This window comes from Acanthochromis polyacanthus, chromosome 11 (genome assembly GCF_021347895.1).
Source record: "Acanthochromis polyacanthus isolate Apoly-LR-REF ecotype Palm Island chromosome 11, KAUST_Apoly_ChrSc, whole genome shotgun sequence".
Lineage (NCBI taxonomy): Eukaryota > Metazoa > Chordata > Actinopteri > Pomacentridae > Acanthochromis > Acanthochromis polyacanthus.
This window is the reverse complement of record NC_067123.1, coordinates 30,531,857-30,557,457: the sequence shown is the minus strand read 5'-3', so window position 1 is coordinate 30,557,457 and position 25,601 is coordinate 30,531,857. Positions and strand designations below refer to the sequence as shown.

The following is a 25,601-nucleotide window of genomic DNA, read 5'->3' as shown; positions in this document are numbered from 1 at the left end:
ATTTTTGGCAGAATTTTGCCAGACAGGATATTCTTTTAGACTGAAACAAAAAAGAGAGTGACACTTTGTGGAGAACTTTTAAGGTAATGACCTAAAGAATCTTGAATAAAAATCTATGAAAGAATTCCAAAATGTCAAAGATGGCAGATGAATGACACACGTCCTGTCCCTCCCCTAAAAAATCCAATCATCTGCTTTATCACAGCTGAAAAGGAAAATATTCAGCCAATCACGCTGCTGTACTGATGCTTGGTGTAAAAACATGGAACTACCTGGTAGTTGTATGTAAGTTTGACATGTTTTCCCCCATTTACAATCCTACAGGCAGCTTTCCAATAGCTACAGCTCAGAAAGAAAAAACAGCAAAAATAAATAAATACAGAGGTAAAACTACAATGAAAAGACCATTATTGTCAAACCTGGCTCTCACAGAAGGCAATTTCAGGCATTGTCAGTCTACAAAATAACTTTTATAGTCAGAATAGTCTTACATACAGCATATGAGAAACGTAGTGTCTACAGATACGGACCCGTACCCGTAGCCTGTGGCCTACGGATCATAAATATTAATGAGACGTACATGAATATTGATGAGCCGGCTGATGAACGCGCTTTGTGATTGGCTGGTAATCCGACGCACATAAATATTAATGAGCCGGCTTGGTAATCCGAGTGATGAAGGCGCTTCCGTGATTCGAGGTAAATCTGCGTGCCGAGCCTGTCATGTCAGTCATCTGCTGTTCTCTTTTCTATCATGCATAATGTCTTATAAATATCATTATCTGACTTTTTCACGGACAGCGATTTGGGGGTTGAAATCGGCACTACTATTAAAAATAGCAAAACTTTTTATTCACGTGACCCTGTTCTAATAAAGCACAAACAGCAAACAAAACAAATGGCAGAACTAACAGCCAGCAAACTACAAGTATTTTTTTACCTTCAAAAGTAGCGACACACTATTACATATTAACAACCTGAACAAAACCCTGACGTATTTTCTACGTCTGTCAACACAGACACTGCACGTCAGTCACTTTAATGTTAGCGGACTCTGTTGAATGGCTAAGTTACATAACCACAAACAAATCTCACAATATCACAGTAAATCGAGTTTGTGGGTTTTTTTAATTCATGCCGAATTAAAGAGCTGCTCCTCACCATTCACGAGTGTTTGTTTCATATTCGACATCCTTAACTTTATCTTGTAAATTAGCGTCCGAAATTAAATGGGAACATTTGCAATGGAGTTCGTCAGCCGCTTCCACCACTGAACGCGGTAAACTAATTAATAGGAACTGGACTTCAAACAATGTAGACACGGCGTCTAAAAGTGTAAAAACTGTAATGTCTAAAGTGTGAGAGGAGACGGTGTATTTTTGGTTAAATTATACAATGTTCGCCGTCAAAGTCATTCATATAAACTGCCTGTAATGTGCAGCAAATAGTAGTTAACCGGCGCCAGCTCGTCAGTGACCTTAACGGGTCCGTACCTCTAGTACAGATGCTACGGGTACGGGTCCGTACCTCTAGTACAGATGCTACGGGTACGGGTCCGTACCTGTAGCATCAACCTATGAGAAATGCACTTGAACTAAAACAACCCAAGCGTATCCGCTCACATTTACTTACCACCACATACGTCCCTTGGTCGTCAAATCCAGCAGTGTGGCTGATGACGTCTGTCTCTGAACTCTTCAGAGAGCAGTACTCACAGAGGCAGTTTGGTTTGCGCTGATCACAGCTGCATTGAAGAGGTGTGCTTGATCCTGGAGGACATATTGTTCACTATTAATATTGTCTCACCGACCTTCAATCAAGACAGCTTCATCTTCACACAAATCAGCTAATTAGAAAACAAACTAAGCTTAAGTGCTGTGAGGAATATTAATTTTTGCATATCTATTAAACTATCAAATGTTTTAATTACTCTTTACTTATTACTTACAATCATCATTTAATTACTATTTTGCTTATTACTTATAATCATCATTTTAATTACTCTTTTAGTTATTACTTATAATCATCATTAATCTTCATTTAATCATATCATGTATCAATCATATATTAATGTGCTTGCAACTTGTATTAACCCTATAATCAAATATATTAAAGTGCTTAAGAATGCACGGTTGAGCTTTAGCTTGTAACCTCAAGGAGAAGTGCTGATCTAAGCAGGTTGTGCAAGTTTCAACGTTTAACCTAAAGGAAAGTGTTGCTTAAGGTAAATACTTCATGGTCCACTTAGCTAAAAGCCTGCGATTACAACTAACCTTTTAAAAAGCTGAGGGGAAAATCCTCCCCCTCGCTTCAAACTGACAAGCTGAAATAAGAATAACATCTAGGATGGCAGTTTGACGAGGACAGGTGACAGTTTTAAAGGAAAAATGAAGAACATCCGTTAAAACAATGCCTGGAAGAAAGAGGGGGTTTGCGGTTTCAGAGATGTGCGAGCTAACCAAAAAGTTAAAATATTAAACCATAAAACAAATATTGAGGATCAAGATTAAAATATTAAGTTAGTGAAAAAAATACTTAAGAGAAATCTAGATTAGCAATGTCTTAAATTAACAATAAAATGGGGAGGAACATAGAAATCTTATATTAATTAATAAGGATTAAAGTAAATCAATGAAGGGGATGGGATCATTCAAATCTGCCATATAGGTGTGATTAAATTACTAAATTGTTATTCAAAGTTAAATTGAATAAAACTGAATCAGTAAAATGTTTAATTCAGCACACAATGGAACAGAATCTGCAGATCACAGAAGAGCTGGGCTCTTAAAAATCTGTGCAAAGGTCACAGGGAGCTGCCACATACACACACATTCAGAGACAGTTTCTGCAGGAGGAAGTCGGGCTGTGGTTGGACGAGGACTGAAGACATCCGGAAGGCCTCTCTCGGTGGGGGGCCAATCAGAAGACCGCAAATTCTTAGTTAAAAACTCATGTATTAGCTTAGAATTGATTCTTTCTTGTGATTACAGCTGCATGCAGAAGAACCATTGTCTTAGCCTAGAAAAATCTGCTGTCAGCGTTGAGCAAGATAGAATCTGCATGCATGCATCTCTGTATTCATCCTTTGCATTTTTTACTAAATATTCTTAATTGAATATTTTGACTCTGAGTCTTCCTTGCATCCGTGTTTTTTCCTCATTAGCAGTAACAAAGAATCCAGTCTGACAGTGCATATCAAAAAAATCATACATCAAGAGGAAGTAGACTCTTTTTTTGCTTTTCCTCTCTCATGATTCATTCTGGAATATTAAAAAGCTAACTCTGGTAAATAGATAGCAAACCAGCTATTCACACCAAACAACCAAGACTGAGCCACTTTCGCACAAACCTGAAAAAAATCTTTACACACCTTTATTCACTTCTTGTCTTTTCTCCATATCTGCTGCGTTCACTCCTTTTTGTTCACTATTTGGCACTTTGGGGGGGTTTTCACACACTGTGTCTTCAGTACAGGTCAGTCGCCGTCTCTTACGGGCCATTTCTTCCCTCACATCCTCATCAGGACATGTGGTCTTCTGAGCTACTTCCGACATGCTGCTCGACCGTTTTCTTTCACCCTCTTTGTAGCCGCCGTTCTCCCGCTGTGCTGGGACTTCTTTGCTACTTTCACTCGTTTCTGCTCCATCATCTCTGTCCATGCTTTGGCTGCTTTCTGGGATGCCTCCACTTGGTTTTGTCACTGTAGGCTCTTCTGTCATCACTTTTACTGCCTCACATGTCTTATCTGCAGTCTTCATCTCCTCTGAGCTAGAAACCCCTTCACTTTTCATCTCTGATTGAACTGCACTTGGTGTAGGAGTCGTCTTTCCACCTTTGTTTTCTTGATGCTGACCACTTGGCACACAGAGCTTGGTGGTGTTACTGCTGCTGCTTTTCTGACTATTGTCACTCACGTGGCTCTTGGCCCCTTCTTGTACGGTTTTCCCGGGAACTGTGAAACACACAGGACATGTAATTATCTGTGATGTAATATTAAGCATCCATTCTATCAGCAGAAACAAAAAAGCAACACATCAGGTCATCAAAAGACAGATGAGGTACAGAAACTAGTGGGAGTCGACTTCCAGAAAAAAAGAATTTGTTAAACAGAAGCACAGTTTGGATCACAATGCACAAAAAATGTCTACTTGATTCTCAGAATGCTCAGTTAATATATTTACTGTGACTTACCCAGCTTCATTTGAGGCAATATTGAAGGTACAAGGCTTCCACTTCCTGCTCTCAGCTTTGCACCTTGCAAAAGGTCCTTTACTAGAACGAAACAGAGTAAGAATAGTGAAGAAACCCATTCAGGTACAGATGTCCGTGGAAATGTTGAGCGTGTTCGCTTTTTGGGACTGAAGGCAATCAACTTCTGTAATAAAAGTTGTTTGTTCTGCGACAAGTAGCTTGATCAAGGACCATTACTGTTCAGAGGACTAAAGTTCACAAAGGTGTCAATCTGAAGGCATCTTCTCAGTAATGAAGTATTCAGTATACAGGGCTCCAGACTGCGACTAAATGGTCGCATTCTGCGACCAAAATTGGAGCGAGTGGAGTAAATTTTTCATCTACTCGCGCATGTGCGACCAGTAAATTGGCGGATTTTCGTAATTACTGTGGAATATATTTTGTTGCTTACAAACTTCTGCTCCACACTTCAACCCAGTAGACAGTAATGCGCAAATGGGCTGGTTTACCAACTGACATTAACTCCAAAAGAAGAAGAAGGCGAGCCAATGTTGGGGGGGGGCTAATGACGGTTAAGCTCCTGATAGTCCATGGGTCAGACACCAGATATTTGTACCACCTCAGGTGACCAAACCAAAGTGATACTAAAATGTACATTGGGTTAATATAAGTACATTAAGATGTGATAGCCTTTCCACACTGGCAGCACTATCATATCAAAATGCAAACTACAGACCTATAGCAAGTTAAAAAATACCAAAAAGAATTGGTCACCTCGGGTGGTACCGATATCTGAAATTTTGGGTCCTGGCCCAAGGACTATGATGTTTCACAAAGCCTTTTTTTTACGTTCAGCCATATTTTAAACACAAATTCACCTTTCTGTCCTTCACTCATTTCTTCAGGAAACACCGTAAGAATTAGTCCCAATTCCAGCTAGCTGCTTCTAAGTTAGCTGCTTCTAAGTTAGCTGCTTCTACGTTGCTAGACAGCAACAGTGGAACCGTTTGGATTTTCAGACTTTTCGTCTTTGTCATGTCAAGACACCTCTTCTTAGAGAAACACTTCCTGTGTCGCTGAAATGGTCACAAAAAAAAGCCCATAGCATTAAAAATACGCCTTCAAAATAAAAGCCTGAAGGGAACGTTTTTTTTTTTCACACTAGCAAAACAAAGGCTTGCCAAAATTGATGAACTGATCAACAGACCTTTACAAGAGTAATTTAAACGTGATTTGGTATAAATACATAACATGCACATGCATAACACATGCCTGTGCTCAGCACCAGGTCATTTTCATTGCAGATTTCATCCGTCGGAAATTACGTCAACTGAGCAGCCTTGGTGGAGTACTGCGCTCTCTGAGTGCTTTTCTTGCTATGTTGTGTCAACTGCTGCACAATAAAATGTGAATTGAAAACAAAGTTTCTGCATTTATTGTGCAAGTATTTATCAGTAATACAATGAAAATGAGAGGAAATGTGAATATTTACTTTGCAAGTTGATTTTGCTGTGTGCCCGTAAATTTTCTCCTTGCGTTCCTAAAATTTTAAGTTGGGGCCACTGTGCTCCAAGCAAAAAAGTTAGTCTGGAGCCCTGGTATACAGTGTATATTTATGGACAGTGCTGCAATCTCATTGGTCAAAAACTGATGGAGAAGAGCCCTGGTTTAGACTCGGCTCTCTCCCGTCATACAATCCTGCAGTTAATCATAAGTTCCTGACAACCTGCAGGAGAAGGGGAATCCTCATTACTATGAAAGATGAATAGGTTTGCTTGTATCTTAGAGTCCTCATTGTTAGCCATAGCCTAAGGGCACAGTCATATGTAGTTACTGATGGTCTTCCTGTCAAACTAGGATGACAGTGCTCTCATTGATTTGGGTGACGCACGTCTCCAATCATATGCACTTTACTCATTTTATGTTCTTTCACATGATGTTCTGAAAACAAGTCAATGAGCAGCTGGTATGTGGGAGTGTGCAGCGAGTGTGCATGAGAGTGTGCACGTCTGCAGTGCATGTTTGTGTGTCTGATGTGTCTTGAGTGTAAGCTGGTGTGCTTCGCCCTCTGTTTGACCTGGTGCTGCCATTAAACTTTGCTTTATCCCAGTTCACATAGTGTCAGATAATGTTCAAGACCTTCCCATTCATTCACAGATCAACACAACTCTTGTATTTAGCGTACAATGCAATGTATGTTTCTGTATTAGGCCAACTGCATGCTAAATAGTGTTAGTAAGTAATAGTATATTTGGTAATAGTAAGTGGATTACATATTTGCTAGTGTTATAACAGTAGTAAAAGGATAACATATTGATCAGTAGTAAAACAACTAAATGATTGTATACTTGTTAGCAGCAAAAGTAATAAATCCCAACAGAAACAATCATTACAACAAACACTCACAAATGTGGTAGGGACATGGCTCCCTGATGAGTCGATCCATTGGTACCACCTTAGGGAGCAGTAGACATTGATACAAAAGCATGAGATGATGAGCGGAGGGGGTGGAAATGCTAGATGAAGATGGTGCAAATGTATTTTCAGGTACAGAATACCTGTACATGTCGTATGGGGTGAATGCATGCTGCCTGTTTGGCCAAGTCCAACAAGATCTCCACACTGTTGGTGCTGGAATTCAGTGAGCCTGGGTGGAAATGGTCCTACACACACACACACACACACACACACACACACACTCTTGACAACATGTATACAATATCAAATACACTACAGATGTTTATTTCTTGCCACTATTGTACACAGGCACAGTCTCTTCATGACTCCTGTGACAAGGTAAAGGTTTCTGATGACACGTCCATGTATCCATGTAGACTATTTTCATGCATCGGTACGGAACAACGTAAAAGTGCACCACTGACCTCATTTTCTAAATTACATTGCAAACCTACAACTTGTAAGTATTTTAATACACCTTTGTAGCCTTACACTGCTTTGTAGGCCTTTATTTTGAGTCTGTTTCAAATTTCAATCTGAATTTATCATCTCTGGTATTGTCCTCAGGTGTCCCTGACCTGCATTCAAAGACCTTTAAGGTCAGTTAAAGTCTAATGAATGGATTAGGGAAAAAGGTGGCAACACTTAAAAAGCCCAATATTGTGCCACTTTAAAGCAAATGAATGACAGCCTCACATGTCCCTAAGATGTCTTTCAAATTTTCAAAATACGGCAAAAGATGATTATGTAGACTCTGATAATAATCCTTTTTTAAAAAAAAACAAAAAAAAACAGACTTTTTCAGTGTCTGTAATTTTTCTGTAGATTTTAACTACATTAACAACACAAAAATATACAGCTCACCACAACTGTTGTCAAGGAACAAGTTATTTCATTTAGCCAGGTAACTTAGCAGTGCAAATTTAGCTAAGCTAGACTTTAAGACACCACAGTTTCATAGTAATTAATAATAATAACCAGGGTAATTTTACACTTAAATTTGGAAAAGTCTTGCCGGTATCTATTTTGGTACACTTTTTTTTTAAAATTAAACCTTTGACCTTTTTGCCCTCTGTCGCTATCAATCTATTACTGAAAAATACAATCAAATAAAATTTAAACTTTTTTTTTCAATATTTCAAAATGAATTTCTTAGAAAATTTCTCCTAAAAAAACCCCACACAATTTACATTTTGCAAATGGAAATAAATGGTGCTCTATTTTCTTTACATCCTATTCAGAGTAGAAGAACTGTAATTAAATATATGGATTATATATTGAACATATTGCTGTCATTAATTTGCAATGTATTAACTATACATTTTTGAAAAATGTCAATGCAGTGTGTAGCATTATCTGTATTTTTCAATGTAAGCAAAAAGACTTAGGACAGGTCCCATCATATATGCCCCTGAATAACTTGTCAATCGACAGCAAGTTGCTGTAATTTCCACAGCAACGCAATTTCAATGTAATATAACAAAATGCCAGACTTTCTAAAAAATGTGCTTCATACTTTGGAGTCATTATCTCTCTCTGATCTTGTTTCTTTTCTCATTTTTTTTCTCTTCAGACTAATCAAAGCAACATTTCTCAAAAAGTATACACAGTCACTGTCAACTGTAGTGGGTTCACCCATTTCCTTCCTAAATGCTTACAATACTGCTGCTGTTTTGAATAAATCTTCCGCAACTGAGCAACAACAGGAGCAAGAGTTTCTATTAAAGAAAAAGGAAGTTAAGTATAAAAACACTCACCAGAAACGCTGCAACATGTTCCCGACTAAAAATATGAGCATAAAATTCCTTGTCTGACAGCAGCCTCTTGCAGAGCAAACACAGAGATCCTGACTGCTGCGCTTCGCCATCATCATAGAACCAGCGGACAAGGAACTGGTAGCCTAAAATAAGTCGGAAAAGAAATTCAAAAACATGCACGTGCCACACTTCCTTTTTTTTCCGTCTTTTCTTTTGCATTCCAGATCAATTCAAAGTGGACCCAAATCTAAATCAAAGAAAGCAGGATGACAAAAAAAAAAGCAAGCCTTACATATGAAAGCAGGTTTAAAATACAAAACACAGTCAGGAAAACAAGCACACAGATAAAGCTGAGAGAGAAACCAGGAACCGTATCTCCAAAGACAAGGCAAGGCTCATGGAGAGACACAAAAACGACTCTTCCCCTCACATTAGTCCCTCCCACCAGAGACACAAAGAGAGAAGAATCAAGTCGACAGACATTTAACAAAATGTGGAATATCTCCATTATCTGTCCATTGTGTTGTTATAACCTACCACTGTCTTTTATCATCTATGTCTGGTGAGTAGAGCAGTGTTTATGATAACTTATAGTATATATTCACACATGCAGAAAAAGCAGAGTCGAGGGAACATTGAGGTTACACCTGAGATTCCTCCAGTAAGCCTTTTTGATCCACTGTCCTCGAGATACATGTCAGGAATTTAGACATCCCTTTGTGATTGTGAACAAAGGTCCTCACAGGTAGGAAGATGTAGGACAGGGGAGACTAGGAGGCTGAAATTAGTCAAATGAGATGAGCCTAGAGTTCAGGCAGGATGTCACAGTGAAACAAATGCGCTGGTTGGGAAAATGTGAGCAGGTTAGGTGGGTGTAGCTGGCAAACAGCGAGAAACTGAAGACCGCCAGTGGGTGAACAAGTGGTGACGAGAATAACGGTCCAATATCTCTGTAAACAGAAGTTATTTTATCATGCATCATGTACTTATCTGCTCCTTGCACGCACGATTGCACCCACACACAACTGCAGCCACTCTTACCCAACCACAAAACCCACGCAAACCGGATAGACCTCAAGACACCCCACATCTAGTTCCTGTTTTCTTTAAGGCAAACGATCTCTGTGTGGTCACGTATGTCATTTACATGCAGATAAAAATACTGTCTGTTTTTTCCGCTTGGGGTCATGGTTTCAAAATCTGTTCCGATTCATACTGAAGTGTGATTCTGTATCTGCTCTTTTACTAGCTACCTTGTAGTGCTTCAGTCTGCCAGTAGGGGGCAGATAGCGAGCTGGCAGCTCCGTCCATCACGCATTCAAAAAAAAAAAATCTATTACTTCTGGATCAAATATTAGTGTTTATAAAGATCTTCAAGAAAAAGTCTTGTTAATTATTGGATGTTATATGAATATTGTATTATATGTTTATTCAATGCAAAAAGTTCTTAAAACGAGCAAAGTCTTGAAAGCATCAGAAATTCGGCGGCTTGTGGCAGAGACGGCCCGAATATTCGGATCCGTTCGTCTGGTCTCCCAGGTCCAAATGTTGCCTTTGTTTTGTCTTCAGTTAAAGTGAAGAATTCCCAAACAGCGGAGGTCTTCAGCATCTTGTCTTATGTTTATGCAACAAAGTCAAGCGTGACGTCGTCAGAGTCAGCAGCCACTCGGCCATTCGGGTGGTGTTTACAAACACGAATGGAGGAGCCGAAATGAGCCGAAGAACACGGCGGGATGAGCCAAAGTGGGCCGAAGGCGCAGGGAAGAGACGAGGTCCGAATATTTTCATCTGGGGGGGAGGAGGGGGTGATCACATAGACAAATATTCGGATACCAAAATTAATATCCGGATAGTGCCTTAGCGAACGAATATTCGGGATATTCGGGTCCAGCCCTAATACTTTCCTGTCTGCCTCTCCAACTATACATATCAAATAAGGCCAAAAAAACTTTAAAAGAGAAAAGCTACGTCAATGGAATTTTACCAAAAGTTACAGCGGTTTTTACCATTAAATTCCCTCCTTCTAATCACTATTCAGATCCATGCTTTCTTCCAAATACAGTCACTTCTGGCTCCAAAAAGTCCAAAATGGTGACCAGGAAGTGGCAAACTCAAAAGCCTAAAAACAGCAGTCCACAAACCAGTGGGTGACATCATCTTTTATGTACACTCAAAGAGGTCACGTTCTTTAATTATGCATAACATTAAATCCTACTACTATTTAAACAGGTGAAATGTATAAAAATTCACCCACCGTATAGTTGTCATGAACAGTGAAATCAGCAATAGAGACCAAAACTGTTACTTCTTGTAACTGTAAACATGTTTATTTCTGCTGTAAAGTTGTGCATTTTATCATGTAGGTCAATGAGGATCCAGCCTCCAGTAATCATTCAAAATTGTAGTTTTCGAAATTCTGAAATCAGTGTCAGTAGTATTACTCACCAAGCAGAGGAAATCTTTTGTTTTCCTGGAGTTTGCTGTATGTCTGACATGATGGAACTGCACAGACATAAAAAAAAAAAAAAACATGTACAAGTCAAATGAAAGCAATGAAGGAAAAAAATATTTTAAAAAATCAACATGAATGTGTTCATTACAAACCTTCACGTCTTAAGAGATTGTAGTGAAGTCTGAGTTCCTTCACTACTGCAGATGAAAGAATCAGACAACATGATTATTTGAAACTATTTTGTGTCTCATTTCTGGATTTTAGAGTTTTCTTTCTGGAGCAGGTTGGGGGAACATGAATAATAAGACCACTTCTTACCTTTTGAGTAGCTGAGGGGGATGAAGCTCTGTAAAATCCTGTGTGGAATATCAAAAATCTAAGAAAGAAAAAATATTCAGTCAGTAATGACTAAAGAAAGTGATGTAGCTTGCAGAAAACCTTTGCATGCACGTGAAAATTGTGGTGGGGGAAACAATAAACATGTCAAATTTGCATTTCACCTTCATCTGATGTGGTTCTCTTGCCTTCTCCTCATCCCATGCCATAAACATCAGATCTCCGTCCTCCACATCATCCTCCCAGCCAAACGGCAGCCGCCATGGATTCTGGTACAGCTGAGATTTGTAGACAAAAGCAGGTCATTGCAAAAGTCAGATGCAGTTTTTTCACTCTACAATGTAGCGTACTAAGGAGCACAACATTCCAGAGCAACACACAAGGTTCCAAAGATCCTTTGAAAAAGCTGTAAATTTGGTAAGAAACTCCCATCGAAATGGAACATCTGTTGATCGAATGTTTACTACTAAAGGACCACTAACTGCTCTCTGATGGAAAACCTTCCATCACAATCTGATGAGGGTCATAAAGTGCCAACTGTGAGAAAATCCACACCTCTGCAGAAGTGGACTGACATTCTGGCCTTCTGATCTCCCCTAACACACAGAACTTGGAATGCTGCAATGAACTGAACAGTTTAGAAATCAGAATTTTAAAGAAATGCAGTATCACCGGAGTGATGATCTGGACTCAGTCACTGACACCAGATCAATCAGGACCAGTGTGGAAGAAGAACACATTAAATCTGAGGTGTTTGTGGAGAAGAACCAACAAGACACGAACGCCTCCCTTTTTTCTGTCACAGACCATAACTGGTGTATTCGGTGCGATTTCAGATCTCTGATGATAATAATAATGGATTAGATTTATATAGTGCTTTTCTAAGCACTTGTGGCCTTGGGCAAGACACTTTACCTGCCTTGCCTCCAGTGCTGCTCTCACACTGGTGTATGAATGCGTGTGAATGTTGGTGGTGGTCAGAGGGGCCGTAGGCACGGATTGGCAGACACGCTTCCGTCAGTCTGCTCCAGGGCAGCTGTGGCTAAAATGTAGCTTACCACCACCAGAGTGAGAATGTGTGAGTGAATGAATAATGGATCCATTGTGAAGCGCTTTGGGTGGCCAAAAAAGTGCTATGTATATCTAATCCATTATTATTATTATTATTATTATGACAGGCTGCTGAAGTCATTTTACATCAAAGAAGCGATAATGATAACTAATCTACAATTATCTCTTTGACAGAGTCATTGTGTGTTTGTAATCAAAACTCAAACTCACGTCAGTCCAAACACACTCTTGTGGAACTCTGACTCACACAGAGCTGCACTGGAGCAACAGACACCCGAACATGCATCCACATTACTGTGAGCGACACAAGGAAGTACTAATAACTCCGACAGAAGCTCACCAGTGTGTGGATGAGATGTTTTCGAGAGGTGAAGTGTTGGCCAATGCCCCACTGAGAAAAGCACTCCTGGCAGGCAAAGCACAGGTAAACAGGATCGAGCACAGCCTGTGTGGTGATGATCGTCACCACCAGGTGGGCACCTAAATAAAACAAAGCAAACGCAAAGAATTAGATGTTGTTGTTTTATGGCAAACAGAAGTACCAATGATGACAAGTGGGCAACCTCACCAACAGCTGCTTCATTTCTTGCCAAGCAATTTTTGATGTACACGCACAAGCCCAGGCAGACTTCAGCTTTAAGGAATAGCGTGAGAGGAACAACAAGAGTTGAATAAATTATAAACTGCCTTGGATTTTGGTGCTTAAAATATTTTTGGAAATCACTAAAAGTACAAAGAACAGAGCCAATATTCATGACTAATGCTCAAATAAAAAGCTTACTATGTGGAACTCAATCAAGTCTGTGACAAAAACCCCCCAAACATTTTTAATACAAGGCGGCCAAGTGTACCTGCTTTGTGATGAAGAGCTTCAACTGTAACAAAACAGGAAATAAATAATCATGTTATGCTTTGATGAGTGTAATAATACAACACATATGACAAATTAGAGACAAGTGAACTGTACCTTCGCCAAAGTATTTCACCAAATTCTGGGGGAGACATTAGGAACAGCTGTTATATAGGATACAATCTGAAACATATCGTTGACTTTCTGCTGAAATATTCATATTTACGCACCCGTCTGTGGATCTGCTGTGACAGATGACGGATATACAGAATAATCTTATTAAAATTTAAACGGCAGTCCTGCAACAAAGAGATACAAGCGTGAGACGTCGCTCCAGCGCAACTTCCTCAAGCACAAACAAGTGTCCATCAGAGTTATTTATTGCAATAAACCATCCGTGTACCTTCATAAGACAAGAGCAACAATGTCAGTATCGGTAGTAAAAAAAAAAAAAAAAAAAAATATCACATTTCAATCGCTAAACACATCCAGGCTACTCTGGGAAAATTTTTATTAATTACCTGACAGTGTAGTATGCGTCGTGATGCAGATGGTAGTGTGGCAATGCTAGACTCTACAAAAGAAGAAAGTATTTGTTGTTAACTCTTTGTTGTGACAGGGGGAAAAAAGCTTTTCCAGGAGTCCATCAACTGCATAGCTACTTTGTATTTCAACATTTTTTTTCAGCCGATTCACAGAAATTCTTTAAAACGTAACAATAATCCCAAGATAGCCAACACATGGGGACAAAGACCTCACATAAAATACAGTACATACAAACAGTAAAACATGCAAATTAAAATACTATAATTACATTTAAAACAAAAAGCCCGTCTCAGAAACAGTTGAGGACAAATTGCATTAAAACAGATGCGTTCACACCGATGCATACCCAGCTTTTCTCCGGGTGTGACATCTGTTATCAAGCTGCTGCCGGTGATGGATTCCAGTTTCTTCAAAGCTGAAAGGACCAATTAGAAAATCAGCATTTAAAGTTCCACTAAAGATCCAGGTTGTTCAGACGACATAAAGCGAGACATGAAAAAGTGTAACACCAACCTGCTGTGTAAAGCGTGAAATCCACCAGCTTGAATTCATCAGGCTCCAGGCTCACTGTCTGTGATAGAGAGTCACAATAACACAAATTAATACACCGAGCTGCGAAACCTGGACAAGAGACTTTGGAAACTACACCTACCTTAACATCTGTATTTGCAGTTCCATGAATTTGCTGTGCCTGCTTTGACAAATTAAGCATCCCTGAAGCAAATAATGTGCTGTACTTGCAGTAGCGCTCCTTTGACCGCAACGTAGAGGGATGCCACGCTTTCTGCAGAAACCAATTAAAAATGTAGGTTACATTCATGCCTTTACAGAGACAAACTGTTTTGGCTGCAGCTGCTGTAAAGTCACTGCATGTTCCAACCTCTGAGTCACTGCATGTAGAATGCCTCTGAGTAACAGTTATGTGTTTTCATCATATGGATTTGAAAGCAGACTTTGCTTGGTGGGAGCTATCTGGAAGATGTTGTGGAAGTTCACTGACATTCAAAGCTCATAGTTATCAAAAAATATCTGCACTGTCGTAGTTGTTAAGTAATTCTTATTCCTTGTTTGCCTTCTTTTGACCGTTATTTAGGATATTGTTGAAGTTTGTTTCTTTAAGTGTTAGATATTAGTTATTTTTAAGTGTTATATTTTGTTGCAATGTTTCATCAGTTTCCCTTTTTTAAGACATCTCACAATTTGATCTTTGAGCATTGTTCTTTATGCATGATCCTTTTGACCTCTCATAGCCCCCTGTGCGTCCGTGCGTTTCTGCAGGTACTCCGAGCCAATTTTTCTCTGAAATGAAGCAACTTCACTCTTCTGTGAATTGGACCGTTTGTTGCTTCAGCATATCTATTTCTGTAAGCGACACCTTTCAGGTGTGTTTGTTATTTTGAGATCTTCACTGCAGTGGAGCGGTACCTTGTGGTTAGCATGGTGTACCTTTCCCCGTAAGTGCTAAACACCATTTGTCTTAAGCTTTTAAGCTGTCTCTGCTGTTTGTATGTGTGAGAGGTCAATGCTTAGGTAACACATTATGAGCACACTAGTAGTAATACATATGATTACAGGGTTAACATAAGTTCATTAAAAGAAATAGCACAGTAATAGAATTTGATTATGTGATAAGTTGCGGTTAAACACGATAAAATGATTACATGAGTTATGATTAATGAGATTAATTGTAGACTAAATGTGATAGAATATTGATTAAATGTAATAAAAAAATATTCCCAACAGGTGTTGGTATCATGAATGTGCATCTTCCACAAACACCTCAGATTTGATGTGAGGGGCAATGCAACTGTTTGCAGGACACCAATGTGAATCATCAATAAATCTGTAGTACCAGCACCACAAACCATCCACTGGCCACTTTCAAAGTCCACATCGGGGTTGGGGAAACCAAAGAGGAAGATAAAGGCTGTGTTTGAGTTCAACAAGGGATTTTAAAGGATCTCCAAACTACATGAAATAAATAAATCCACTATCAGAAAAATCCCATTTAAGGGGCAGAGATTTTAAACAACAGTCTGTTAGTTCAAGACTGGACGTCCCAGCAAAGAAAGGTTAAAAGCAAACCATTTCATGCAAAATAAATCTAAGAGAATACCAAAATTCTTGACAGGATCATCAGGCAAGAATTCATAAGTAGGATTCATCCTATATCTTAACTAAAAGGGACATGTAATATTAATATTCTCTTTGGTGTCATGGTTACTTACAAAATAGCAAAAGACGTGGTTAAAGCTCAGGACGTGTTGGATGATCATGTGCGAGGCCACTGTTAGGCTGCAGAGTGTGCAGATGAAGAGACTCTTCTCACTGGACCCAACACAAATGCATTCAACAATGTGCTGCAGACCTACAAGAGCAGAGAGAGAAAGTTGAGGAAGGTAAACAGCATAACAAAACGTACATCAAAACTATGTCGGTGCAAAGATGGAAAACCTTCCTTGGATCAATTTAATTTCTTGAACTGTTCCAATGCAAACATTCCTCTACATAAATGCCAAAATGATATCATCAATTTATTTAAAAAAAAAAAGATATTTCATGTTGGAAGATGATTCCATCCTAATGAAAACATCTTCTATTAGAGGCACTATGTTAGACCACCAAGTGGTATTCTACATCTACTGACCAAGAAGTGGGTATTTCCTGTTACTGTCCCTCTGGTATGTCTGTATTGTCGTCCTCTTCGGCTGGGTATCTGAAGGAAAAAAGATTAAAGTCAAGAGGCACAGACTCAAAAACAAAAAGAGTAAATGTGACATATGAACACTAATACACGGAGACATCGGTCTGGCCACAGGGTTTGTCAGTAGCTCTTATGAAGCTTCGAATTATGTCACATAATCTCCAGATAAAAAAATGTGTCAGTCTGTCATTTCAGATAGAGGTGTCACTGCGCTCACTCAGATTTTATTCAAAGTTTGTTTATTTAGGATGCCAAACTAAGGTTTTGGGTCTCAGTTTTTCCTGTGGGAGGTACATTACCGGTCGAAATTGACACCTTAAAATAGCTTTCCAAGTAAGATTTTTTTTAAAAACTAGTAAAAAAAAAAAACCCAGCAATCTCTAGATCTATAAACACATGGAATTCGATGAATTGTGACTTAACATTTTCCAGATGGATCTGAAGATGGCTGAAACACAGATCGTGTGATATGACTGAGAGCACCAAAGCAGCTACTGAACAGGCCTAGTGGTGGTGTTTTAATAATGACAAACAATTTTAAGCACTTACATATTTACTGAGGGATGAATATGCAAAATAATGATGATAATAAACCCATAAAGTACTGTGAGAGCTGGATTAAATTTTATACTAAACTGCAATAACTCCTTAAGTTCTGAATAATGACTGTTAAAAATGTGCACACACCTTCAAACAGCTTGAGAAGCTTTTCATTTTCCCTTAGAGTGTCCATCACTGCAAATCAGAATGAGGTCGTTTTCATTAAAAGTCATTTTATGAACGTTCAGTGTCATGAAATTATATTTAAAAAAAAAACTACTGCAGTGGTAAATATTAGAATGCAATACCTTTTGAGTAGGTACTGGTTCTAAGCTCCTTTATCAGATTTGTAGGTAAATGTAAAAGCTAGAGAAAGAGAAAATGTGTTGTAAATGCATAACACACACACACACACACACCAAAAAACACACATTATACGTTTATTTTTGCGATACATATACGGCCTCCATGTACAAACCTTCAGATGTGCATCTTTTGTGGTTTCTTCTGTGACCTCAGAATACAGATTCTTTGTCACGTCCGTTCCTGATATCCAGGAAAAACTCAGTGCATTGGGGTTTGTGTAGTTCTGCAGAACAAAATATAAATAAGCTAGGCTTCTAGATTTCAAACACTGACTATTTCTGAGGATCACTCACACTTACAAAGTAACTGAAGTAATGGTCCTCAGAAGAAAGGTGTTCCAAAATCTTGCCCTTTGCACACGTTTTCTCACAGGTGTGGCAGAGGTAAAACGAAGGTCCTCCATCCAGAAATACACACATAGTGAGGAAAGACACACCTGGAAGAAAATACATTTACAACAGAACAATTACTTCAATTACAAAGAAGACCAGCATCGATCAGGTGTAGACTGCTCAGAAGGATTGAGCCAATATGAACGTCCCTGAACAACCTTCTGAGTTTACGTATACAGGTTTGTGGTTGTTTGTGAAACCTCAACCTATAGTCTCTGTTCGTAACAGAGCTGATAACTATCTGCCCCCTGGGTACAGGGGCCCCTTCTAAACCCTTTCTCTCAACAACATCAAGTACCTAAACATTCCAGAATTTATAAAAACAAATTCCAATCTATTAATAATTAACACGTATTTCAGGTCAGATACAACATACTTCCTCTCTTTGAGACTACGCAGTCTCGAAAAAGAGAAAAGATACAGAGCAATGGTTTTAATTGGTCACATAAGAGTCACACACAGAATGTTTATGGCATTCCCTCACATCCATGTTTGCTACAGCATAACGTCAGCAATATAATAAATTTGTGGAGTGTGAGAGCAAAAAACCTGTCAAGCAGCCATCTTTCTATAATATCCTTCAAATAATCAAGAAAGGAAAACTGACTCAGTCCATCTGCCCCAGGCAACCACATATAATAATCCAAGCCAACTATATATCACTGCACAGGGAGTGTCCATGTTTGTTTCTAATGCAGACTTGTGATACTCTAAGCTACAAATTTTTATGAGCCAACAAAAGCATGCTTTTTGGGTGAATCAAACATTCACAAGTAACGGAAGTAAAATAATTTAAAACAATGGTAACTTTTTCCCCTTCAGCCAGGATGACTAAGTTTCAGTTGTTGCAATAATATAGAACTTAAGATTCAGCTACAGGAAAGCTCTAAAGTGGTAAAGTGCTTAAGGTTGCCCCGAAGAGCACAGAATTTTGAGAGGTTTTTACCGAATCTGGTTTGTTCAACAAGACATGTAGAATAAATTAATTTTGATCACAATTTTAGACTCAGATTTTGCTCAGTTTTCCGATAGAACTGAACATCAAACATCTGAAATTTAAAAACCCAATTCTTTCTCAAGGTGCGCTCTGATAAATTGTGTAATTGTGGCAGTTTTTCAAAAACAACAGGCCCTTCAAATCCTGCAGATGATAAAGTTTGACTTGTCTTTTTCTATAAATCTATGCTGTACTGCTTGTCATGTAGACTTAATTTACTCACCTACGATGGGATCGTTGCTCTCTCGTTGTGATGGATACAAAAACTCAATGAAAGGTAAACCTTTAGAGAAAACAAAGCAGTAAAGATTACAGTCAAGCTACTCAGGACAACCCACATTAATTCAGTCTTAAATTCAGATTAATTCACAAATACTGTTCATGCTGTAGTATGATTTGCATTGATGCTTGTTAAAAACGGTGCATTGTGATCTCTTTAAAGCATTTTAATGTAACTTACTAGTTTAAAGTCTTGTATGCCCAAAACAAGAAACACTTTATGTAAGAACAACAAGCAGAATTTGACCAACTCTTTCTATTCTCATAGGTACAGGTGACGGTCTGATTCACTACTTTGTTACAAAAATTGTCACAGTTCTCACAATTCTGCTGCTGGAAAGTCGAGTTCACACAGTCAGTTAAGCAGCGCCTTTGCCCACAGTGTCAATGCTGAACATTCACTGAGAGTCATATTTTTTGTTGTGGGATTTTCTGTTTAAAAAGGCTCAAGGTGACCAACAAAAGCTTCAACCAGACAGGATCTGCCTTTGAGTCATTTATCTTGCAGCAAGAGAGAGAAAGTCAAACACAGCTCGCAAGCTGTCGGTGAGGTTATCCATCCGATTCAGAGCACAGAAGTTCTCTTATACAACAATGTGACTGACAACCTCCTGCTGTTGCTGGGCAGGTTACACTGAATACATTGTTACTTTGACACCTACATAGTTCTTAGTATTGAGGCTGAGTTTGTGGTTTTACATGTCTGGTGAAGTTCCTGCATTAGTGGCGGTTGATCTGAAGCTGTTACATCTGGAGGGTGTGATAACCTTATCTTCACCCGAAAGAAAGCAGAAGCTATACGCCAATCAGGCATGACATTATGACCACCTGCCTAATATTGTGTTGGTCCCCCTTATGTCATCAAAATTACTCTGAACCGTTGTGCATGGACCAGAGGACCTCTCAGGGGGTTCTACGGGATTTGGACCAGGACGTTGACGGTGGATCCTTTGGGTACTCTGGGTTGTTCAGTGGGGTCTCTGTGAATCAAACTTGTTCCACTGCATTCTGTTGATGCTTCATCAGAATGGGCTCTTGGGAGTTTAGAGGTCAAATCAACATCTTGGGCGATTGTCATGTTCCTCAAGATGTTTTTGTAATAACCGCAGCTGGGTAAACTAAACAATCACACAATGTATGACCGTCTTGAGCCTACATGTGTCATCAGATAAAAATTACTGTTTACGGCAAAGTTCATCACCCATGCATTTGAGACTACATTTTCAGAGCAACCCCCCTTGTATGAATATTTCAGCAATGTGCTCGCAAACTGTGATTAGCAGTGTCAGTGAATAACAGACTGTGAACAGGAACACTGATTTTAAGCACCTTTAACAGCAACACAGAGAAATGAGAAAAAGCCCCCTTACCTACTGTCTTGATTGTATCTAAAAGTAGGCAGACATTGAAGAATAAGCAAAGGTTATTGAAGCACACACAAAGTCTGAGTTTATGCATTTCTTTGTGCAGAAACAAAGAAAGCAGAAAAGTGAGTGTTACCTTCTGGGAAAACATCTTTCACTTTCTGTGGATAAAGAACATGCAGTCAGTGTATTAATGCAGAAACAAATGTGTGTATGTGCAATGGGCAGCTACCTCCGTTACCTCTTATTAATCTTATTTATATTACAGATTTCCAACAAAATGTAAAGTTGCTCTGGCTTCAAGGCAAATTACTGAGTAGAGTCAGAACCCATCTGTAGTAAAACTAAATATTTCAAAATGTCATTGTTGACATAGGTTGACAATTGAAGTTAGTAAGTAAGCTAATATCAGAAATATATCATTAGTAATATGTTTCAGACAGATCAAGACATCTAGAATCCACCACAGAGCAGAAATCTGGATATAGGATTACAGTTAACTGGAAATCTGCATAAACAGTCAAACGCAGGACTTGTCTTTACACTTCAATGATCCAAGGGTTCCAGCTTTCATGCAGACATGCAGTTTTTGGGGGAAAAACGTGCTTTTCACAGTATCCTGGAGGGAAATTACTGTATCACCCAAACACTTATTCTTTTTTTATTTGGTGAAAGGTTCAAAGGGGAATTTTGGGCTAATTCCAGAGTGCACATAAAGTTTAACGCTCACCAGAATATGTGCAGATGACTTCATATGTTCCTTGAAATCACGCATCTTCAGAGTTCTGTAGAGGCAGATCTACAAAACGAACGAAAAAAAGAAGGAAAAGATGCGGTTAGACAATGGGCATTTGTATACAAAAGCCGCCATGAACTATGCTGGACCTAATAAGGTTTATGCATCACTTTCAACACAGCACAAGTCTGAACTGCACCCAGTCAGATTCAGGGACAGACATGCAGAAGCTGAAGTGGAAACTAAGTCCCAAATCAAGGGCCAGAGTCGAAGACTTGACAGTGTTCAAATATTCAAAAAGCCTCTTTCAAGATCTCCAAAAATTCACCAGGAGAAGTCAGCATTGAAGGGCAACAGAGTTTATTGTTGACAAAAAAACCCACAACAATTCTTAACAGCAGCTGGAACTGCAAGAAATACTGAAATAACCGAGTTGTGCATCGTCTTTTATGCTGTTGGTCATTTTTCCACACCTATAGAGCGCACTGTTGGAGAGACAGTTCTGACACCATAATACTTTTCTAAATCTATTGGTTGTTGCTAGAGGTACGGACCCGTACCCGTAGCCTGTGGACTACGGATACGGCACTTGCCATTTGCCAATCAGATACGCGAGATCTGGTCACGTGACTCCCGGTAGACGCTAGCTGTACGGACCCGTAGCATCGGTACGACAGGTACGGACCCTAAACCTGACCCTAACACTAACCCTAACCTTAACCTTTGCTTACCTTTCAACAGTTTGCAGTGGTTAGCAGCTTCTTGACTCGCGAGACTCGCGTACGGGTCCGTATCTGTCTGGCAAATGCAAAGTGCCGTACCCGTAGCCTGTGGGCTACGGATACGGACCCGTATCCGTAGACACTACCAAATCTATTGGTCAGATCTGGACATCAGGTTATCATATCTCCCCATTAGATCATACTTTACAAAAAGACATCAGGCTATCATGAGGTCATGCTTTACAGAGAACATGCCCAGACATGTTCAGACTTTCCCACAGTCCTTCTGGACACTTAGCCCCATTATTTTATGACACACATTTCATACATAGTGTATTGTTATGGTTCTTGCACATTTTTAACAGTCGTTTTCCTGTCCAGATTGTTTGATGGATATTACAGGAAAAATTGCTGCCTGACAGCTTTTTTGCTCTCAAATTCCACAAATCTACTGTATTTCTAAGTTTATGCTTTGGCAAGCTGATGGTATGTGTTTTTTTGGGGTACGTGTTTTCTCTGGTTTCTAAGAATGTAAGGGAGAATGAAAAACCATATGTTAAATGTTTATTCTAGCTATCATTAATCATGAGTATGGCACTAGCAAGTCTAGAGACTTGGAGCCCTCTCTTTATGCATCTTAATGTAAACCATATGTAGGTGGGTCCGTAAGACCTATATAATCTTAGTCAGAAGAACATCCAGGGTCCATTTACTGCATGATGTCTGGATCACGAGCTCATCTGTATTAAAGTACCCTTAACTTGATCTACCTGTGTCATCTCTTCATTGAGAATTATCCACAATAAATCATCATCATTTCAACAAGCACATACAGGAGGGAGTGTCATAAGCACTCCGTGTGTGACTCATATGTGACCAATTGAAAACATGACTGTGTAACTCTTGTCTTTTCCAGATTCTGTGTAGTGTCAAAGGGTGAAAATATGTAGCATCTGATATGAGATATATAGTGGTGGAATTTTTTTTCCCCCAGACACCCTTAAAATTTTACATAATCTCAAATATCATGAAATATTTGTGGAAAAATATTTTTTGTGTTTCAAAAGGTGTGGCTGTATTAAGCTTGTTTTATGCTTGGCACATTCACAAGGTCTGCGTGGCTCCGTGTGAACGAATTACGTCATTTTAGCAGCCACGCCCCCTCACACGGCCCTTCTCATCGAAAAATTTCTGCGTTGTGCACCTCCAGATTTTTCGAACTACATGGACGGAGACAATCGGAAAACTGGCAGAACAGGAGCTCCTAGCAGCAAAGTACAAGTATTTATACAATTCATTACACAGAGATCAGTGTGATTATCAAATTCTGAACAATTTATGGCGTGAAATTAAAACTGCTGAAATGCAACTATTCGGTACAATGCCATGTTGTAACTGGTGCAAACAATGGCAAACTTCGTTTACTGTGGTAGACGCGTGTTTGTGATACACTGCCCCCTGTAGTTTGGGTGCAGACACCGCATGGAGTATAAAGCTGCACACGTTCTCTCGAGCAGATTTCCTAGCGTCTCATTTCTGCTCATTTCTGAGATAGTGGCACGGCATCTGACAGTGTCACAGTAACTATGACAAGTGAACACTTCCTCAGCTGCCTGCTGCTGATCTCATAATGGCGATCGTACTACAAATCCACTACTGTTGACTTATCAGAAATGATACAAGGAACAACTGATTAAATTGTGGGGGGTGTTCCGAGTCCAATCAGTTCCCACTGCATGCTACATATTTAGGTCGCGTGATTTGGTATCTGCACATAACGTACACATGCATAACACACGCATACATTCAGCGCAAAGTTAGGTAATGAAAAATCTTGGCAGAGTACTGCGCTCTCTGAGTGCTTTTCTTGTCATGCAAGTTCTGGGAATATTTATGTAGGAGAGGTCTCTGCACCTGTGACTTATGGAAGGGGCGCCCATTTGTTTAAAGAAGTAGGGTTTGCTACTGACGGAAACCATATTTTAAGAGATTTCTTGTAGTTTCTCAAACATCCATGCTGTACAAGTGAAGAAAAGAAGCTCCACTGATATCAGCTTAATTGCTTAATAAAAGTTTATTATTACAAAAGACACCAGTACCAAGAACAAACAAGCATGGATTTGGCTTGGAAGATGACTCTCAGCCAGATACATCTCTCCCCAAATGTCAGATGTCAAAACTCATTTATATAGGTTCATGTATGGGAACATAACATATGGTGTCACTGTGCTTGCACTAGGGAAAATTTGTCTCTAGCCACTGTGGCTAAAGTGCTAGAATTTTTTTTAGCCACACTTTTTCAGTATCTGTACTGTGGCGCGCGAAGTTGTGGACAAAAGACAAGACAGTTGAGGACATCATCTTGGGCTTCGGGAAATACTGATACAATATATTTTTCACCCTTTTCTGACAGTTTATAGAACAAATAATTAATCATTCAATTGAGAAAGTAATGGACAGATTAAAAAACAATGAAATGACCAATTAATTGCCAGCCAAATAGCAGCTGAAGGCCTGAATAGCAATAATACAGGAAGAAAAAAACGCATGGATTAACAAGTTGGGATGCACAAGGACCAGGGGATTGGGGATGAGGGAAGTGTATGTGCACGTGCATGTGTGTGTGTGTGTGTGTAGCAAAGGGGGAGGGGTGTTGGTGGAAATGAAGTAAGCCAGGTGCAGAGAGCGAGAGCTGTAGTCCGAATCCTTTTTTCTGATTGGCTGAGACGAGATAACCTTGCCAGCAAGTTGATTTCTCGCGATATTTGCGAGTTCACAAATCTCTCAAGAAACCATCTTGCTCCGCTCCCGCATTCACTGTTCGTACAGAGCCAAGTTGGCACGGGTCAACCACGCAGCAGTATTCGTGTGTGGGGCGGGATATCCGGGTGTGAAGACGACACCAAGCACCAGTAGATCAAAACAAACATGGCAACGGAGGACAACGATCGTGTAGATGCGGCTGTTAAGTGAGTTTTAGCTGAATCTCCTATCGCTTCTTTGAAGGAAGAACAATGAGAGGCGCTTTGCGCATTTCTGGATGGTAAAGATGTTTGTGCTTTTTTACCTACGGGTTTTGGTAAGAGTTTAATCTACCAATTGGCTCCGCTCATTGTGAAGATCCCACGATTGGCTAAAAACAAACCTGTCAGAGGCGGGACATACTGTTGCATTGTCCAATCCGTGCCTCTTTCCTCCGAACGGATTTACATGGAGCGGTCCCAGATTGATATTGTGGAGTACTATCAAGTACTACACAATTATTAATCTGGCTATTGCCAGGTTAGAGACGAGACACGTGACAGTGTGCATCTATTAATGATCGGAAGCATTCGGGTCGTTCCGGTTAGGGGCTCGATGCACGGGGAGCGACAGTTGACGGGGGAATGCGAAAGTCATCGCAACAGGAGATAAATTCAACACACGGTGCGCGATACTTGGCAGTGGCAGGCGCCGGCGACACACGGCGTGCTGTGCAAAGTGTAACCCATTGTCAAAAATGAGCTAATTCCGAGCCCAACCACCTGTGGCGCTGTTATAAAAATGCTCGGGCAGTGACATCCGGGGAGCGCAGCTGCTTCTTGACAGCTCATCTGCCCCGGCTGTGATCACGGATTGTTGCAAACAAATCCTACGGATAACTGCAGAGAACATAGCCAAAACTACACCCAACTCAACGGTGAGTCAGTACAACCTTTCTGCTACCGAACGGCGCTGCTGAATATGGGAAAAGAAAAGTTAAATAGTAAATGTTGCTACGTTCGGATCGCGGTACATTCCGTTACTGAAAATGTCAAACATAGGCACTTAAATATGTTTGTTGTTCACCTGTACCTTTGGT

General features: G+C 39.7%; 1 protein-coding gene across 29 annotated transcripts in view; it reads right to left on the bottom strand.

Annotated features, from left to right (window-relative positions):
* Positions 1-25,601, bottom strand: part of LOC110968508 (uncharacterized) — a 63,771-nt gene that overhangs the window by 21,262 nt on the left and 16,908 nt on the right. For 26 of the 29 annotated variants that reach the window (XM_051955751.1, XM_022218409.2, XM_051955740.1 and 23 more), the window contains exons 2-30: positions 21,033-21,101; positions 20,439-20,463; positions 20,309-20,326; positions 18,883-18,942; positions 17,570-17,706; positions 17,383-17,493; positions 17,213-17,270; positions 17,052-17,099; positions 16,308-16,376; positions 15,889-16,028; positions 14,313-14,444; positions 14,174-14,231; positions 14,007-14,075; positions 13,636-13,688; positions 13,345-13,413; positions 13,232-13,256; positions 13,116-13,139; positions 12,833-12,898; positions 12,605-12,744; positions 11,358-11,471; positions 11,176-11,233; positions 11,010-11,054; positions 10,851-10,907; positions 8,406-8,548; positions 6,750-6,854; positions 6,598-6,646; positions 4,192-4,272; positions 3,371-3,952; positions 1,633-1,769 (exon numbers count right to left, since the gene is read on the bottom strand). In XM_051955751.1, coding sequence (XP_051811711.1) covers positions 1,633-1,769; positions 3,371-3,952; positions 4,192-4,272; positions 6,598-6,646; positions 6,750-6,854; positions 8,406-8,548; positions 10,851-10,907; positions 11,010-11,054; positions 11,176-11,233; positions 11,358-11,471; positions 12,605-12,744; positions 12,833-12,898; positions 13,116-13,139; positions 13,232-13,256; positions 13,345-13,413; positions 13,636-13,688; positions 14,007-14,075; positions 14,174-14,231; positions 14,313-14,444; positions 15,889-16,028; positions 16,308-16,376; positions 17,052-17,099; positions 17,213-17,270; positions 17,383-17,493; positions 17,570-17,706; positions 18,883-18,942; positions 20,309-20,326; positions 20,439-20,463; positions 21,033-21,101 — 2,742 coding nt within the window. Of the gene's footprint in view, positions 1-1,632; positions 1,770-3,370; positions 3,953-4,191; positions 4,273-6,597; positions 6,647-6,749; positions 6,855-8,405; positions 8,549-10,850; positions 10,908-11,009; positions 11,055-11,175; positions 11,234-11,357; positions 11,472-12,604; positions 12,745-12,832; positions 12,899-13,115; positions 13,140-13,231; positions 13,257-13,344; positions 13,414-13,635; positions 13,689-14,006; positions 14,076-14,173; positions 14,232-14,312; positions 14,445-15,888; positions 16,029-16,307; positions 16,377-17,051; positions 17,100-17,212; positions 17,271-17,382; positions 17,494-17,569; positions 17,707-18,882; positions 18,943-20,308; positions 20,327-20,438; positions 20,464-21,032; positions 21,102-25,601 lie in introns of those variants that run through there. The other 3 variants (XM_051955727.1, XR_007945134.1, XR_007945135.1) reach the window with 3 other exon arrangements.